Source organism: Hemiscyllium ocellatum, chromosome 32 (assembly GCF_020745735.1).
Source record: "Hemiscyllium ocellatum isolate sHemOce1 chromosome 32, sHemOce1.pat.X.cur, whole genome shotgun sequence".
In the NCBI taxonomy this organism is placed as follows: Eukaryota; Metazoa; Chordata; class Chondrichthyes; order Orectolobiformes; family Hemiscylliidae; genus Hemiscyllium; species Hemiscyllium ocellatum.
The window spans coordinates 50,085,398-50,100,595 of record NC_083432.1 but is presented as its reverse complement, the minus strand read 5'-3'; the positions used below and the strand labels follow the sequence as shown (position 1 = coordinate 50,100,595).

Genomic DNA, 15,198 nt, shown 5'->3' with positions numbered 1-15,198 from the left:
AAAGAAGGTTTAGGGGAGATTTGATAGAGGTGTACAAGATGATTAGGGGTTTAGATAGGGTTGACAGTGAGAACCTTTTTCCACGTATGGAGTCAGCTGTTACTAGGGGACACAGCTTTAAATTAAGGGGTGGTAGGTATAGGACAGATGTTAGGGGTAGATTCTTTACTCAGTGAGTTGTGAGTTCATGGAATGCCCTGCCAGTAGCAGTGGTGAACTCTCCCTCTTTATGGTCATTTAAGCGGGCATTGGATAAGCATATGGAGGTTATTGGGCTAGTGTAGGTTAGGTAGGCTTCGGTTGGTGCAACATCGAGGGCTGAAGGGCCTGTACTGCGCTGTATTTTTCTATGTTCTATGAGTGATGTAGGTGAGGGTGAAATCTGGGGGAGAATTGGATAAGCCTCAGCATGGGTCCATTTTAAATGCAGCCAACTCTGCTTCCATGTTTTTGCTGACTAATGAAGGAAGTTCCTCACTGGCAGCAGAAAGGTTGTTGATCATGGGGCATTGGTGCTTGTTAATGCCATAACCCCATCCCATTAATATTCAGTCTCTTCTCTGACCGAACATGCTTTTGAATAAACTCAGTAAAGAGCAGGGTCCTGGTGGATTCATATCACCACTTGCTTCATGTAGGTCTCAGGGCACCAGCCACACTCACCCCATGGCCATGGGACATTGGCATCTGATGTGGGAGCTGTGAGATCGGCCCTTCGACCCATCTCCTCCAATGCTGACCAGCCTTTCTAATATGAACTAGTCCCATTGTCCCATATCTCCCTAAACCCTTCCTATTCATATACCCATCCAAATGCCTTTTAAATACTGTAATTGTACCAGCCTCCTCCACTTCCTCTGGCAGCACATTCCATACACGTACCACCCTCTGTGTGAAAAAGTTGCCTCTTAGGTCCTTTTAAATATTTCCCTTCTCACCTTAAACCCCTGCCCTCTGGTTTTGGACCCCTCTAGCCTGGAGGAATGGCCTTTGCCCTTCAACACTACACCTCAGGCTGCAGTGGGGAAGCTCTCCCTGTGACATTACTGAGCTGTTGTGCTCAGGGGGAATACGCCCAGCTCATCACTGGCCCCAGAGCCTCTCTCTCCCTCTGCCAAGACCCCCCTTCCACTGCCTTTCCAGGAAAAGGGTTCCAAAGTTACACAATCCTCTGGGAGAATGAAATTCCAGATTGTCCCACAAAGGAACTTCCCCCCGTCCTTTTGAGACCCATCAGCATGTTCCATGTTTCAGACAAGTCATCTCTTCAGAGAGCGAGAGAGAGCGAGAGAGAGATAAATGCGCTGCAGTATTTGATTTTAGACAGACATTTTTATTTTATAATTACAGTATGTAGAACGGTAAAAACAATATTAATTCAGTTACAGAATGTTTAGAAAATCCAAAATTCTTAGAAACAAGGGGCTGGATTGTAGACTCACTGGCTGAGGGAGGGGTGATAGGGAGCATGGATGATATACCGTCTTTGTGGAGTTACTGAGGGTCGGGGAGCCACTACTTGGAAAACCAGAGCCCAATAGCTGCAGCTTTTGTTGCCACCGGGTTTGGGGGCTCCGCTGTGAAACTGCCTGGGACTGTGGGCCACTGGGGGCAGCACACTCGGAGGGTGGGGGGTTGTCTACATTGCCCTCCCACCCCCAACAACCCTATAATCCAGTCCAGGATTATACCCACTGGCATGAGCTCTACCGCGGAGAATAAAACAGCTCACATTGTGTCACTAGGAAGCCTTTATAGTGTTTCTTTGATGAACTAACAGAGACATCGCTTTAGAAATGTGGTGGGTCTTGGGCTTCTGAACTCTTTGATGATTGAAAGGCTCAGTTCAGACCAGTTCAGACCCCCAGTTTACAAGATTCACACCAATGGGATTACAGGGATAGAGCCTGGTTCAACCCAGAGATAGACATTAATGGGGAAGGTTCGATCAGTGTCAGGACCACAGCTAGTGATAGAGTGATAGAGTTTTCACAGCATGAAAAGAGGCCCTTCGGTCCATCATATCTGTGCTGTTCATCAAACATCCATCTACTCCAATCCCATTTTTACCGTACCTTGCCCTGTAGACTTTGTGCTACAGCATTTCAAATGCTCATCTCAGAAGTTCTGAGTTTCCTGTGTCTACCACCTTTCAGGCAGCGAGTTCCAGATTCCCCGATTTAATTAACTCGGTCGACCTGCCAATACAGGAGACAAAATCTGAAGACAGGACTAAACTGCAGAAACATAGGTAACACTGAGGAGGGTGGTGGTAGGATTCAGGGGGACAGGGACTGGCTCGGTGTTGGTGGGGGGAGGGTGAACAGGAGGCAGATGCAATTTAACCCAAAGAAATGTAAAGTAATGCACAGCTGAAGGGCCCAGGAAATGACACCATTTTAAAGAAGGGTGAAGGAAACAAGGGCTGAGAGTTCACAAAGTCAGGACAAAATGTTTTTACAACATGATTCCAAACAGAATATTTTGTCCAATTCTGTAGGTTTCTCTTTAGTCTCTCAGAGGGAGAGGGTTTACTGGGATGGAGTCAGGGAATGGGAAGGTGAATGTGGATCGCTCTCCCTTCAGTACAGTAGGTTTACAGGAGATTAGGCAGCACAGTGTTCACATGAACATGGAGGCAACACCATTGTCACTGGGAGGAGAGTCATTAACTAGAGACACACCCAGAGGTGACATGAGGACTTTTTTTAAAAAAATGCAGTGTCAGATCATGATGGCCACTGCTTCAAAACATCGTCCAAAGGAACTCAGGAAGTATCTGAAGGAGACCTTTCACAACGCCGTTGTAAAAGGAGGGGGCTAGGGGAGCATGATATGATGGGCTGAATGGCTTCCTCTTTGCTGTAACATTCTGTGATGATTCTATCACAAATCTACAAGATGCTGTGCAGCAACTCACCAAGGCTCCTTAGATCTCCTCCCAAACCCACAACCACTTCCTTCCAGGAGAGGGGCAGCAGATACGTGGGACCACCAGCCCCTATAATGTTCCCTCGGAGCCACTCCCCATCCTGATTTGGAAGTATATCACTGTTCCTTCAGTGTCTCTGGGTCAGAATCCTGGAATTCCCTCCCTAAGGACATTGTGGGTCTACCTACAGCACATGGACTGCAGCAGTTCAAGAAAGCAGCTCACCCCCACCTTCTCAAGGGGCAACTAGGGATGGGGAATAAATACTGGGCCTAGTCACATTTACATCCCAAGAACTAAAAAGGAAGAGGTTTTCGGGTCTCTTGTCAGAGGGAGTGAAGGAAGCGGAGAAATAAATAAAGAATGAATTCTCTGAATGAGGTGGGTGGTTTAGTAACAGAGAGAGATTGAAGCCAGAGGATTGGAAGGAGAGTTTGGGTAATTAATCAACACAGCAGGTCAATGGATAATAGATGAGATGGAGAGATGGTCAGTACTCGTTATTACTAACTTTACATCGATGTGATAATGCTGTCAGATGTGGAACAGTTTTCATTGTGCAGTTTGAATGTGATTCCATATAAATGTGACTTTGTAAAAAGCCGTACACATTCCATGCACTGACAGACAGCAATGGGATATCATTCCAGCACAGCCCCCTGTTTATAACTGGCTGTGAGGCACTTACTAACAAGTCCCTCAATGGCCCCCTCAGTGTTTGGCTAAAGCTGTGAAACACGTTATGCCAGCTGGCGTTGTGAGAGGGCTCCATTAGCTCCTCAGACACTGCCAGTGGGATCGGGCTCTCGGTTTGTTAGTGTCACTGTTTGAGTGCAGTGCGTCAGCCTCCTAGACATTGAGAACAGTGAGCAGGGTCCCAGCACAAACTGTGGAGGTCCGTAGGCTAGAGTTTTGGAACTGTTCCCCAGTTTCTTGGTTTGATCACATCCTGTTTGGTTCCAGGACAACTTTGGACACAAGGTTAATAATGAAGTGAGCCGAATGCTCCTGCTCAAACTCTGCAAACAGGTGACAGACATTTTCCAAGGAGTTGCCAGGTTTCTTTGCTACAAACGCAAAAAGCCTGAAAGGAAAATAAAAACCAAAGCTGAACAACATCCTGCATTCAAAATAAAAATTACCTCAAAGCCATCTACACAATTAACCAATAGGATAAGAGTGTCTGATGTCAGAAACACTGCACGTTATTTATGGTTCTGTTACACAGTATTAGACTAAAAAGAGAAAGAAAATCACAGAAATTTAATGAAATCTAACAGTTACACAGTTCCCAGGAGGTGAATCGTATCCGGGATGTTAATTTCCACAGGGACTCTGATTCCTCACAGTTCTGTTATTAACCACTCACTCCCTGACAGAAACTTCAAACTAATTAAAAGCTTTAAACCTCCCAGACTCAGTCACTGTTTTCACAGAGTCCAATCCTAATTTCCAAGGTATAAATGCTGGAGTTGGGGGGTGGGAGGTGATGGAGGGGTGTTGGGATTAATGGGATGGGTCTTTGCTCCTTGACCCTAACACAGTTTGCCCTCCTGTAAAACACGTGACAAGGTCTAACCTGAAATTTAAGCAGGTGGGTGGCCCAAAGATCATGAGGCAGGATTTCTTTATCCCTCTGATATTAGACCTTTACAAACATGAAGGGGAAAGGAGGCTGGACGTTGAATGGCCTGTAATTCATGTCCTATTGAGAATGTCCTTTGTCTGTCTCCTTGCGGCTGATGGGAGGATAGGAACAGGAGCATGCCATCCAGCCCAGTGAGCCTAGCCCACACTCTATATAACCATCATTTATTGTCCCCATTGAAACAGAAACAGTGTCAGTTTCCCAGCCCAGACAAGCCTTTTGCCCAGAGACAGTCTCTAGAGCAGGATAACCGCCCTTTGACCTGAGAGCAAAGTGATCAACATTGTTCCGTCCAATGGGAATGATGATTCCTGTTTGAGTGAATCAGCTACCTAGTTGAGGTGTTTGATTTGTGGGAGGGGTCACACTGTCCCCTAAAGAGAGGCACAGTTAGTGAGCTCCGAAACCAGAGCTGAGTGAGCCCTTCGTGACAGGGATGGGAAGGGGATTGGGTTTGGGGTCGGATTTCTACCCCGGGACCCCATCATGTCCAGCAGACTCAAGCTGACCCACGCCCAGCTCCCAGAGAGAGGTCAGCTTCAAGTCAAAACACGTCCTCACACCAACGTTTGTAATAATCCGTGGCCGGTCGGTGAACAAACCCTTACCTGGAAGGCTCATTATCCTTACGCCACCTGGAAAACAAAACAGGAAGATTTAAACTCTCACAGATTCTCAGTTCAGTCATTAACCCCAATACAGTTTTAACTGTTTCACCCACAACCAATTACTTTGACTGTTGCTACATACACAAGTACACAGCAAGATCCCACAAAAGGAATGCTCTGAACACTCAGCCAATCGACATTCGACAGGTTTGATTGAGGAACAATGATGTAGAAAACCTCAATTCTGATGTTGATGATCAACACCCAGGGTCTCCCCCACATTTCCCTCCTCCCCAGACACAGGAAGTTAATGTCATTAATAACTCCACTGCAAGGAGCAGGGCAAAGACTATTGAACCTTGGTCTCTGTAATGATGCTTCAGTTGATTGGGCTGGCTTGATAATGGCTCATGTCCAGCTGGTTAACGGTGACTCAGTGGTTAGCACTGCTCCCTCACAGCGCCAGGGACCCGGGTTTGAGTCCACCCTCGGGCAACTGTCTGTGTGGAGTTTGTCACAAGGAATTAAGGGCTACAGGGAGAATGCGGGTAAGTGGAGTTGAAATGCCCATCGGCCATGATTGAATGGTGGAGTGGACTCGATGGGCCGAATGGCCTTACTTCCACTCCTATGTCTTATGGTCTTATGCACTTTCTCCCCGTGTCTGCGTGGGTTTCCTCCGGGTGCCCCGGTTTCCTCCCACAGTCCAAAGATGTACAGGTTAGAGTGGGTTGGCCATGGGAAATGCAGGGTTACAGGGATAGGGTAGGAGATAGAAATGGCTCTGTGTCTCTGACCACCATTCGTAGGGTCAGTGCGGACTCGATGGGTCGAATGGCCTGTTTCCACAGTGTAGGGATTCCATCATTAACCCATTGGGACTCGAGGCTCAGGCAGAGTATGGATCAGCAAAACCACAAACCAATCTCAGTCAGGGAGGGATCAACTGACTGTCCAGGCTCCTGGTGGGAACAAAGGGTAAAAACAAGGACTGCAGATGCTGGATCAGTGGTGCTGGAAAAGCACAGCAGTTCAGGCAGCATCCGAGGAGCAGGAGAAAAGCACTAGGGCTTTTGTCCGAGACGTTGATTTGCCTGCACCTCAGATGCTGCCTGAACTGCTGTGCTTTTCCAGCACCTCTAATCCAGATCCTGGTGGGAACAGCATTGATCGGACGGTGCTTGGGAGGGGCAGGAGTTAGGGTCAATCTCTCATCCCCCAAACTGACCTGTACATTTCTCAGGGGCGGGGGGGTTGGTTGGTGATTGCTGTTGAAGACTCGCTGATCACGGTGATTGGTGAATAAACTCACACTGGAGGAGGATCCTGATCTTTTGAAATCCGGTCATTTCCAAGCTCCTGGTGGGATATTGGCCCCACTGGCCTCACTGGCCCAGGGAGTAATTTTCCACACCCGTCAATCAATTCTGTGGAAGTAACTAATCCATGGGACCACAGTGATGGACAGGAGCTCATGGGGGGGAGAGAAAGGGGAATAGAAAGAGAAGGGAGGGGAAGAAAGCGGGGGGGGGGAGAAAAGAAGGGGGAGCAAAGAGGACGGAGGAAGGGTGGGGCACTGTCAGAGGCAACATCTTTCCAGGAGCATGTTCAGCTGATGCCCTTTCCCTCCCACTCTCCTTGGTACCAGATGAATCTCCCCCATCCCATGCTCTAAGTGCAATATTTATCCCACCCCCAGGTCCGGATCTTCCCAACCTGCAACACTGTGGGATCCTGCTGTGTCTCTGCTAGCTGCTACACTATGACAGCGACTGCATTTCAGAAAGTCTTCGATTGATTGTAAAACACTCTGGGACATTCTTCAGTTGGGAAAAGATGCTACACAAATGCAAGTTTTCCTTTCAGTAATGAAGGAAGTGCTCCTTTCCCCTGGATCGGATGATAAATCAGTGAAGTGTCTCTGAATGGCTCCCTGTTAGTCACTGATTTCCTGGGGGCAGGATAACTGCATCAAAGTCATGATTCTGCTTAAACTGCATTCAGAAAGGAATCAAATCATTTCTCCTGCTTTGAAATGTTTTTGTCTCTGTCAGGGTGAAGTGTGTGGGGTTGATACACCCAATCCAGGGTGGAGCTGTGTGCGGTGATCTCAGCTCTATGTCCAAACCTGCCCCATTGCCTTCACAAGAGACTGCTCATGTCAGCGTTTTCCATCCCAGCCAGAGGCTGTGATCCCAGCTCTGTTCACCCCCCAGTCCCCCCAGGGAGAGGCTTGGTCTCACCAGGCAATGGAGGGGTGGGGGGAATCGGAGGCTAACTCCTCACTCTGCAGCTGCGTTGCAGACTGCACCCAGACTAACACCGTGATTACTGACTTACTTCCTCTGCAGTGGATCCAAACCACAGTGATTGACAGTGTTGGCAGGATAATGTCGTCTGAAAAAAAGTCTTCAAAAGGGAAAGGCAGAAATGATTAAGATGCAGCTTCAAACCACCTCAAACATAAACCCATCACCTCAACTGCTTGAGGTCAAACAGGCAGAGTAACCAACCCTTTACACATTAACCCTTTAAAATCTGCTCCCGTGAGGAACAGGGTTGAAGACCTGGAGACACGGTTCACCCACTGGAACTCACTGTCCACAGATCCCAAGCCTGCCTTGCAATGCCAGTTACCCCAGCCCCCAATTTCACCCACTCTGGGGGTACTCCCTCCAGCACCTGACCACCTCCCCCACCCCCACCCCCATTACTGTCAGAGTCTTGGGGAGGGGGACATTAAACAGGAGCTGCTAATGCGTCACTGGGCAGCACTGGACAGGGGTTATATCGACAGCACAGGAGAGAGATATCTGAGAACATCAGACCAGGTGATCGGGAAATATTAAAAACAGTTGGATTAATGATGATTGGACAGTTTTCACAAGTTGACCTTTGAACCCAAATGTTGCTAAAAGTGGCTTTGAATCCACATAGCGCCTGGACCCTCCCCTGGTCAGTTGCTTCAGCGTCTTAGTGACAGAAAAGCCCATCTTCCTCCAAATGGCAATGTGTCCTTGTCTGACCCGGGATTGGGATTCCAACTTTAAACCTGAGACACTCTGAGGAAGAGGCTTGTCAGCAAGGGGAAACAATTAAAAACAGCCATGTCTTTAACTCCACAGTCACACTGCCCCCTCGCTGGCCATGGCTGTTACAGCTCACTTTCAGGGAACACGTAAAATCAATCGATTTCAGGTGAAAGCGAAACAGGGACACAGTGCGGCCTGGGCCCTGCTTCAGTGCGGCCTGGGCCCTGCCTCAGGGCGGCCTGGGCCCAGCCTCAGGGCGGCCTGGGCCCAGCCTCAGGGCGGCCTGGGCCCTGCTTCAGGGAGCAGGAAAGCTGTCCTCTCCCTGGGTTGTGCACCCTCGGGGTCTCCCCTTGCCCAGGATTGTCTCAGAAACCCCGCCATGGCCTCTCTTACTCGGGGGATAATCCTGGTCTCACTCATCTCCAAGATTCAGACTCAGGAAACCGTGCCCTACCCCGCCCCCTCATTCCAATCACTCACCCCATCTCCCTCACCCCCCCCAACCCCCTTCCTCACTCCACACTGCCCCTCCATAACCCTCAGCCCATCACTCCACACACTCCTGACCCCTCCAATCCCTGCCATGCCTCACCCTCCACCTCCTCCCTCACCCAGCACACACCTACTCCCACTTCCTCCTCCTCGCCCCCCAAGTTAAAAATGTTCCTGTAGAGGAGGAGGAGGAGGAGGCAGCAGCAAAGCACAGAGAGGCTTCCCCCGTCCAAGGTAGCTGGGGCTACTCACTTTCTCTTGCTGTCGGTCAGGGTGATGCCTTGATCGGTCACTTTGAACTGGACGACAGTGGGCTGAGGCCGTGGCTCCTGTTCTAGGGTTGCAGAGGCTGCCTTGAGAACAGCCTGTGGTCCTGTCAGAGACTCCATGGTAACGGAGCTCAAATACAGAACACAGCATGCTGGGGAAACAAAGTCACATCTCATCAACACTTTCCAAATAAAACACAGTCACACTGCATTTCCATAGCACCTTTTACATCTGCAGCGAACCTCCCCAAGTACTTCATACCCAATGGGCAGCCACTGGAGTAATGTGGGAAACACAGCAAACTCCCACAATGTGATAAAGTCCAGTTAATCTGCCCCAGTGATTAGATTACCTACAGTATGGAAACAGGCCGTTTGGCCCAGCAAGTCCATACTGACCCAGACCCATTCCCAATAGTTTCCCCTGACTAATGCACCAAATACTATGGGGATGATAGCATGACCAATTCACCTGACCTGTACATCTTTGGACTGTGGGAGGAAACCCACGCAGACACGGGGAGAATGTGGAAACTCCACACAGACAGTCACCCGAGGTGGGAATCGAACCCGGGTCCCTGGCGCTGTGAGGGCGAAGTGCTAACCACTGAGCCACTGTGCCACCCCAGGTTGGGGGTGGTCAGGAATAAAATTGCCATGGTTCCTCACTCCTGATTCCATCCTTTGATGTGAGGTGATGGTGGTTTGCTGGATAAATATTGCCCGTGAAACTCTCGAGTGAACTCGGAGGTTCAGTTTGCCTTATCGGAGGGAAAAGGTGGGGCCTCAGTTTAAAGTTCTGTCTCAAAGACTCGGAAGAAGCAATTTAGGGATGATGCTGTTTTCCAGGGTTGACTCATGACTTCTCCTTTTGGAAACTTGTGACTGTGTTTGGATATAACAGGTTCATGGTGGGTGAGTAATTGTGTGCACAGGAAACAGCCTAGGCCCGTTACCATGGCGATGTTGTTATGAGGTAACTGTGGAATGGGGGAATCCCACAGCAATGATTCTCTGAGCATCGAAATGAGCAATTATTGATCTTATTCAGTTAGGAGTGGGATCTCAGGAAAGCTTTCATCACCTTTGTGAGCATTTATGTTCCAACAGCAGGTAATTGGTGATCAAATGTTGATATAAAAGTTTAAGAATTTTAGGATTTTCAAAATACACCATCGGTAACACTTTAGTTGCTGCAATACCCATTCCTGATACCGCCTGGTACCTACCACCTCAGTCAGTCTCTGGCTCAGATTGTTAGAAACAAACTTCAATAAAATTTAGACAAGACCACCAAAACTGGAGACAAGACAATTTATTACGAACTTGCAAGTAAAGGCTTCAATTGTATCAGCAAATTAGAACTTAGGTTAGTGTCCAGTTATACCCTTTGAGCTGAGTGAGGTCATCTCTCCAGACTCCTAATTACCCAATCTCTCTTCCTGTGCCAGACCACTGCCCAGCTGTGCCCCACCCTTATTACTTCCCCCTTCCCCAGGATGGTAACCTTCCTCTCTGTAAATGCTGACACATACATTTATTTTGTCAAGATCTGGTTTAACATTTTGTATCAATGCTGCTGGTATATTCCACCCTCGGACATCTCATTAACTTGCATCATTTTGGACAACTCTAGCATTTCGGTTATCTCAGCTTTTTGCCGAAAGCATAATTTTACAAAAAGAACTTTTTGTTTTGGTAATTACACACCAAAGTTAGTATTTAATTAACCGCAATTATACACTGACAAGTCCCTAAATACCTGCAGGGTTAATAGTTCTCTTGCTGTCCCCCTTTTCTGAATCCTTTTCTATATCGGCAAAAACAACCCGTTACCCCATGTCGAACAAGGTGGAGGGTTGTTAAGTTAAAGCAAAAACAGTGGATGCTGCCATCTGAAACAAAAGCAGAAAATGCTGGAGAAACTCAGTGGCTCTGGCAGCATCTGTGGAGACAGAAACACAGTTAACATTTCAGGTCCAATCTGACCCTTCCCCAGAAGTGAAAGGGGCTGGAAAATGGTGATTTTGATGCCATGGACCGAGGGGGAGGAGGAGAATGTGGAACAGTTTGCATGGACCATAAGACCAAGGAGCAGAAATTAAGCCATTCACCCTATTCAATCATGGCTGATAACATTTCTTAACTTCACTGTCCCACTTTCTCCCTGTAACCCTTGATACTCAAGAACCTATCTATCTCTGTCTTAAATATACTCAGTCTTCATGGCAATGAATCCCCAGGTTCACCACTCTCTGGCTGAAGCGGTTTCTCCTGATCTCTGTTCGAAGAGATCTTCCCTTTACTCTCAGGTTCTGCCCTCAGGTCCTAGTCTCTCCTACAATGGAAACATCTTCCCAACATTCACTCTCTCCAGGCCATTCAGTATTCTGTAAGTTTCAGTGAGATCCCCCCTCATCCTTCTCAACACCATTGAGTATAGACCCAGAATCCTCAAATGTTCCTCACGTGTTACAATGGTGCCCAGAGCAAAAAGACAAATGCAGGTAAAAGAGGAAGTTAAGATGTAAAATGGATGAAAGTGTGAAGAGGATAAAATGGGTGAACATTCCTGAGAGAAAGCAAACAAGACCCAGCCGAAACAGAGTGCGGGGAATGTAAAAACACTGGAGGGTAGTGGACAAGCTGGGAGGTTGTGGATTTCGATATGGAGTCTGAGAAGCTGCAAAAGAGTTGCTGTAGTTTACTGCCACCAGTCCTCCTTCATCTGGATGGCCCTGCAGACCCTGTCAGCGCTGTGGGATAGATAGTGGCTGCGTCTTAACAGAACAGGCACCTGTCTCAGGCAAAAGATGGTTTACTGCAATGATAGCAATAAATAGTTGGCATTTATAGAGTCAGTCAGCACTGAAACAGACCCTTCAGTCCAACCAGTCCATACTGACCATGTTCCCAAACTAACCCATTCCCACCTGCCTGCTCCTGGCCCATATTCCTCCAAACCTTTCCCAGTCATGTCCTTATCCAAATGTCTATTAAATGTTGTAACTGTACCTGTATCCACCACTTCCTCTGGCAGCTCATTCCACACAAAACACTAAAAATGTTGCCCTTCATGTCCTTTTTAAATCTTTCTCCTCATCTTAAAATTATGTCCCCTAGTTTTGAAATTTCTCACCTCAGGGAAAATACTTTTGCTATTCACCTCATCTATGTCCCTCATGATTTTATAAAGTTCTATAACCTCAACCTCCCAAGGTCCTGTGAAAAATGTCAAGCCTATTTTTAGAAATCAAACCCTCCATTCCTGACAACATCCTGGTAAATCTTTTCTGAACCCTCTCCAGTTTAATAATATCCTTCCTATAGTAGGACAGCCAGAACTGGACACAGTATTCCAGATGATGCCTCATCAACGTCCTGTACAACCTCAATGTGACGTCCCAACTCCTACACTCAAAGGTCTGAGCAATGAAGACAAGCCCCTTCTTACCCACCCTGCCTACCTGTGACACAAGTTTTAAACAGTGATGTCCCTGAACCCCTAGGTCTCTCTGTTCTACAACACTACCCCGGTCCCGACCATTAACTGGATAGATCCTGCCCTTGTCAGCATCCGACGAGCAGCAAAATCAGTTTTATTCCTGATGAAGGGCTTTTGCCCGAAACGTTGATTTTGCTGCTTTTCAGATGCTGCCTGAACTGCTGTGCTCTTCCAGCACCACTAAGACAGAATCTGGTTTCCAGCGTCTGCAGTCATTGTTTTTAACCTAGATCCTGTCTTTGTTTGTTTTACTAAAATACAATACCTCACATTTTTCCCAAATTAAACACCATCTGCCACATCTCAGCCCATTGGCCTATCTGATCAAGGTCTATTGTACTGAACTAACCCTCTTCGCTGTCCACTACGCCTCCAGTTTTGGTATCATCTGCAAACTTACTAACTGTACCGCTAATGCTCGCATCCAAATCATTTATATATAAATGACAAAAAGTAGAGGGCGCAGCACCGATCCTTGTGGCACTCCACTGGTCACAGGCCTCCAGTCTGAAAAACAACCCTCCACCACCACCCTCTGTCTCCTGCTATGAAGTCACTTTTATATCCAGTTGGCAAGCATGCTCTGAATCCCACATGATCTAACTTTATACCATTAAAAAAGTCTTAAGGACTCTCTGGTGCTAGACAGAATCCTTCAGGTCCCTGCAAAGGCCAGTGTAAAACCCTGGTCTTCACCAGCTAGGGTGGAGTTAAAGCAACTTCAACATCAGCCCTTTCAGAACAGCAGTCAGATTCCTTTCCCCAGTTTAAATCCCACCTCTTTCTAACAAGAAGCTGATTTGATACAAGTCATATTTTTAAATTCCTCCCAATTATTTACAAGTCACTGCATCTTTGTGACTGACTGTCACTCTGATGTTGACCCAGATTGTGAGGGAGTGTGGGATCGCTCTGTACTCAGTCTCCGCACTGACACCCTCCCCAGGAGGGAGGCACTGACCTGCACTCTGCTTTCCCAGAGGTGACGTGGAGTTGTCGGTTGAGTCTGGACTACTTCCTTCACTCTTATCATTCAAATAGTCTGTAAGAGAAACAAACAAACAGTGTTCAAGGAGGGCAGAGCAGAGAGACCACTCCCTATCCTGGCCGTTTCCCTCTATCCTGTACCTTGTGGCTGTTTCTTTCCTTAGCAGTCAATCCCCCAACCACAGCCTCCCCCACTGACACATCCCCTCTCTCACACCAGATGGGAGAACAGGGCTGACCACTCAGGGTCCAGTTGGGGTCTGGCCTCAGTCCAGTTGTATAATTACAGCCCACATGTGGGCTAGGCCTTAGGGTCTATCTGCAGCCCGAGGCATGTCCAATCTCTGTAAGAGCTTGATGTATCTGGGAGCCCGGGTTTGTCAGTGCCCTGTGGATTTCTCGATGAACACCCCCACAGGGTGATCCATGCTCTCAGCTCTGATGTGTCTAGTGTCGGAGCAGATTGTCCACACACTTCACTCTCGATGCAGGTTATCCACCTTTCACTAGCCGCTATCAGCATTTGGGCCCTGACCCTCCATCTTGACCTCTGACCTGACCCCATCCCCTCCCATGACCTCCAACCGCTCATCTGAGCCCTGAACTAACCTCATAACCCCTGGTGTGACCATACCCTGATCTAGGTCAAGACTCTGACCCCCTCTCTGACCTTGCCCCACTCAGACCCCTCTCCTGGCTTAGTGATGATTTCTGGCGGGTTTTGATGGTTTTGGTGTCTCACCTTTGTCTGGTAGACGTAGTCGACAAGGTAAGCTCATGGTGGTGATGCAGTGCTGATAGACAAGAGCTGACAGACTCCCTGTTAGACAAACAGATCACTATTAAAGCAGAAAAGACTGACCAATCCACAACAAGGCCACAGTCTGCTGACAGTTACCTCAGTGTTGATGTGGAGGAGCTGGTGTTGGTCTGGAGTGGAGGAAGTTAAAAATCACAACACCAGGTTATCACCGGTTGGATTATAACCTGGAGTTACCTCAGTGTAATGTGTGGACTGGTTAGTGTACAACCAATGATCCCAGACTCTGTGGTGATGTAGTTTTGTGTGTGTAAGTAAGGGTCTTGGTTTTTAGATAAAGTTAAAAGGTCCAATGTTTGTTTGTTTCCCTTGACCTGCTACTGTACAGAACCAAACTGCCTTTGTGACTGTGTGTATACACAAAGATGCTTTTTACAAATAAACTATATTTTTGAAAAAAAACCTGAAAATCACACAGAACAGTGAAACGGTGAAATGTTTCTTACCAAAATATGGCTCCTGGGGACATCCTTTCAAACACACTCCTTTTCGGGAGAATTCAATCAGAAAATGTCGGATTAAATCAGCAGGAAGATCTGTTTAGGAAGGGGCCAAGGGAACGAGAGAGGAATTGGTGATATCATTGTACATCATAGAATTGATCTCACAATGGTGCTCTCATCTTCAATCTGGTATGTCTGTCTAACTGTCTGCCTGTCGCTCCTCTGCCTGTCTATCTGTCCATCCATGGTCCCTCAGTCGGTCTGTAGATCCTCTCAGAGATTACTGACCGTTCTCCAAGGAGACTGTTGTGGTGACCATCTCAGCTCAACTCTCTCACATCACAGCCCATACCCTGTGAGAGGGTCATTAACCTGTTAAAGGTCATCGCCAGTGACAGGAGGAGATGAAACACTCAGACATGGGTGGTCTGTAACACCACACACACACACACACACACACAC

The 15,198-nt window shown here is 47.7% G+C and overlaps 1 protein-coding gene across 1 annotated transcript in view; it reads right to left on the bottom strand.

The window, feature by feature from the left end:
- Positions 1-1,327: 1,327 nt before the first annotated feature.
- The window catches only part of LOC132830789 (tensin-4-like), a 36,074-nt gene continuing 22,203 nt past the window's right edge, over positions 1,328-15,198 (bottom strand). The window contains exons 9-15 of the mRNA XM_060848638.1: positions 14,740-14,829; positions 14,216-14,293; positions 13,448-13,528; positions 8,965-9,133; positions 7,529-7,597; positions 5,189-5,215; positions 1,328-4,016 (exon numbers count right to left, since the gene is read on the bottom strand). Coding sequence (XP_060704621.1) covers positions 3,875-4,016; positions 5,189-5,215; positions 7,529-7,597; positions 8,965-9,133; positions 13,448-13,528; positions 14,216-14,293; positions 14,740-14,829 — 656 coding nt within the window. The 3' untranslated portion in view covers positions 1,328-3,874. The remainder of the gene's footprint in view (positions 4,017-5,188; positions 5,216-7,528; positions 7,598-8,964; positions 9,134-13,447; positions 13,529-14,215; positions 14,294-14,739; positions 14,830-15,198) is intronic.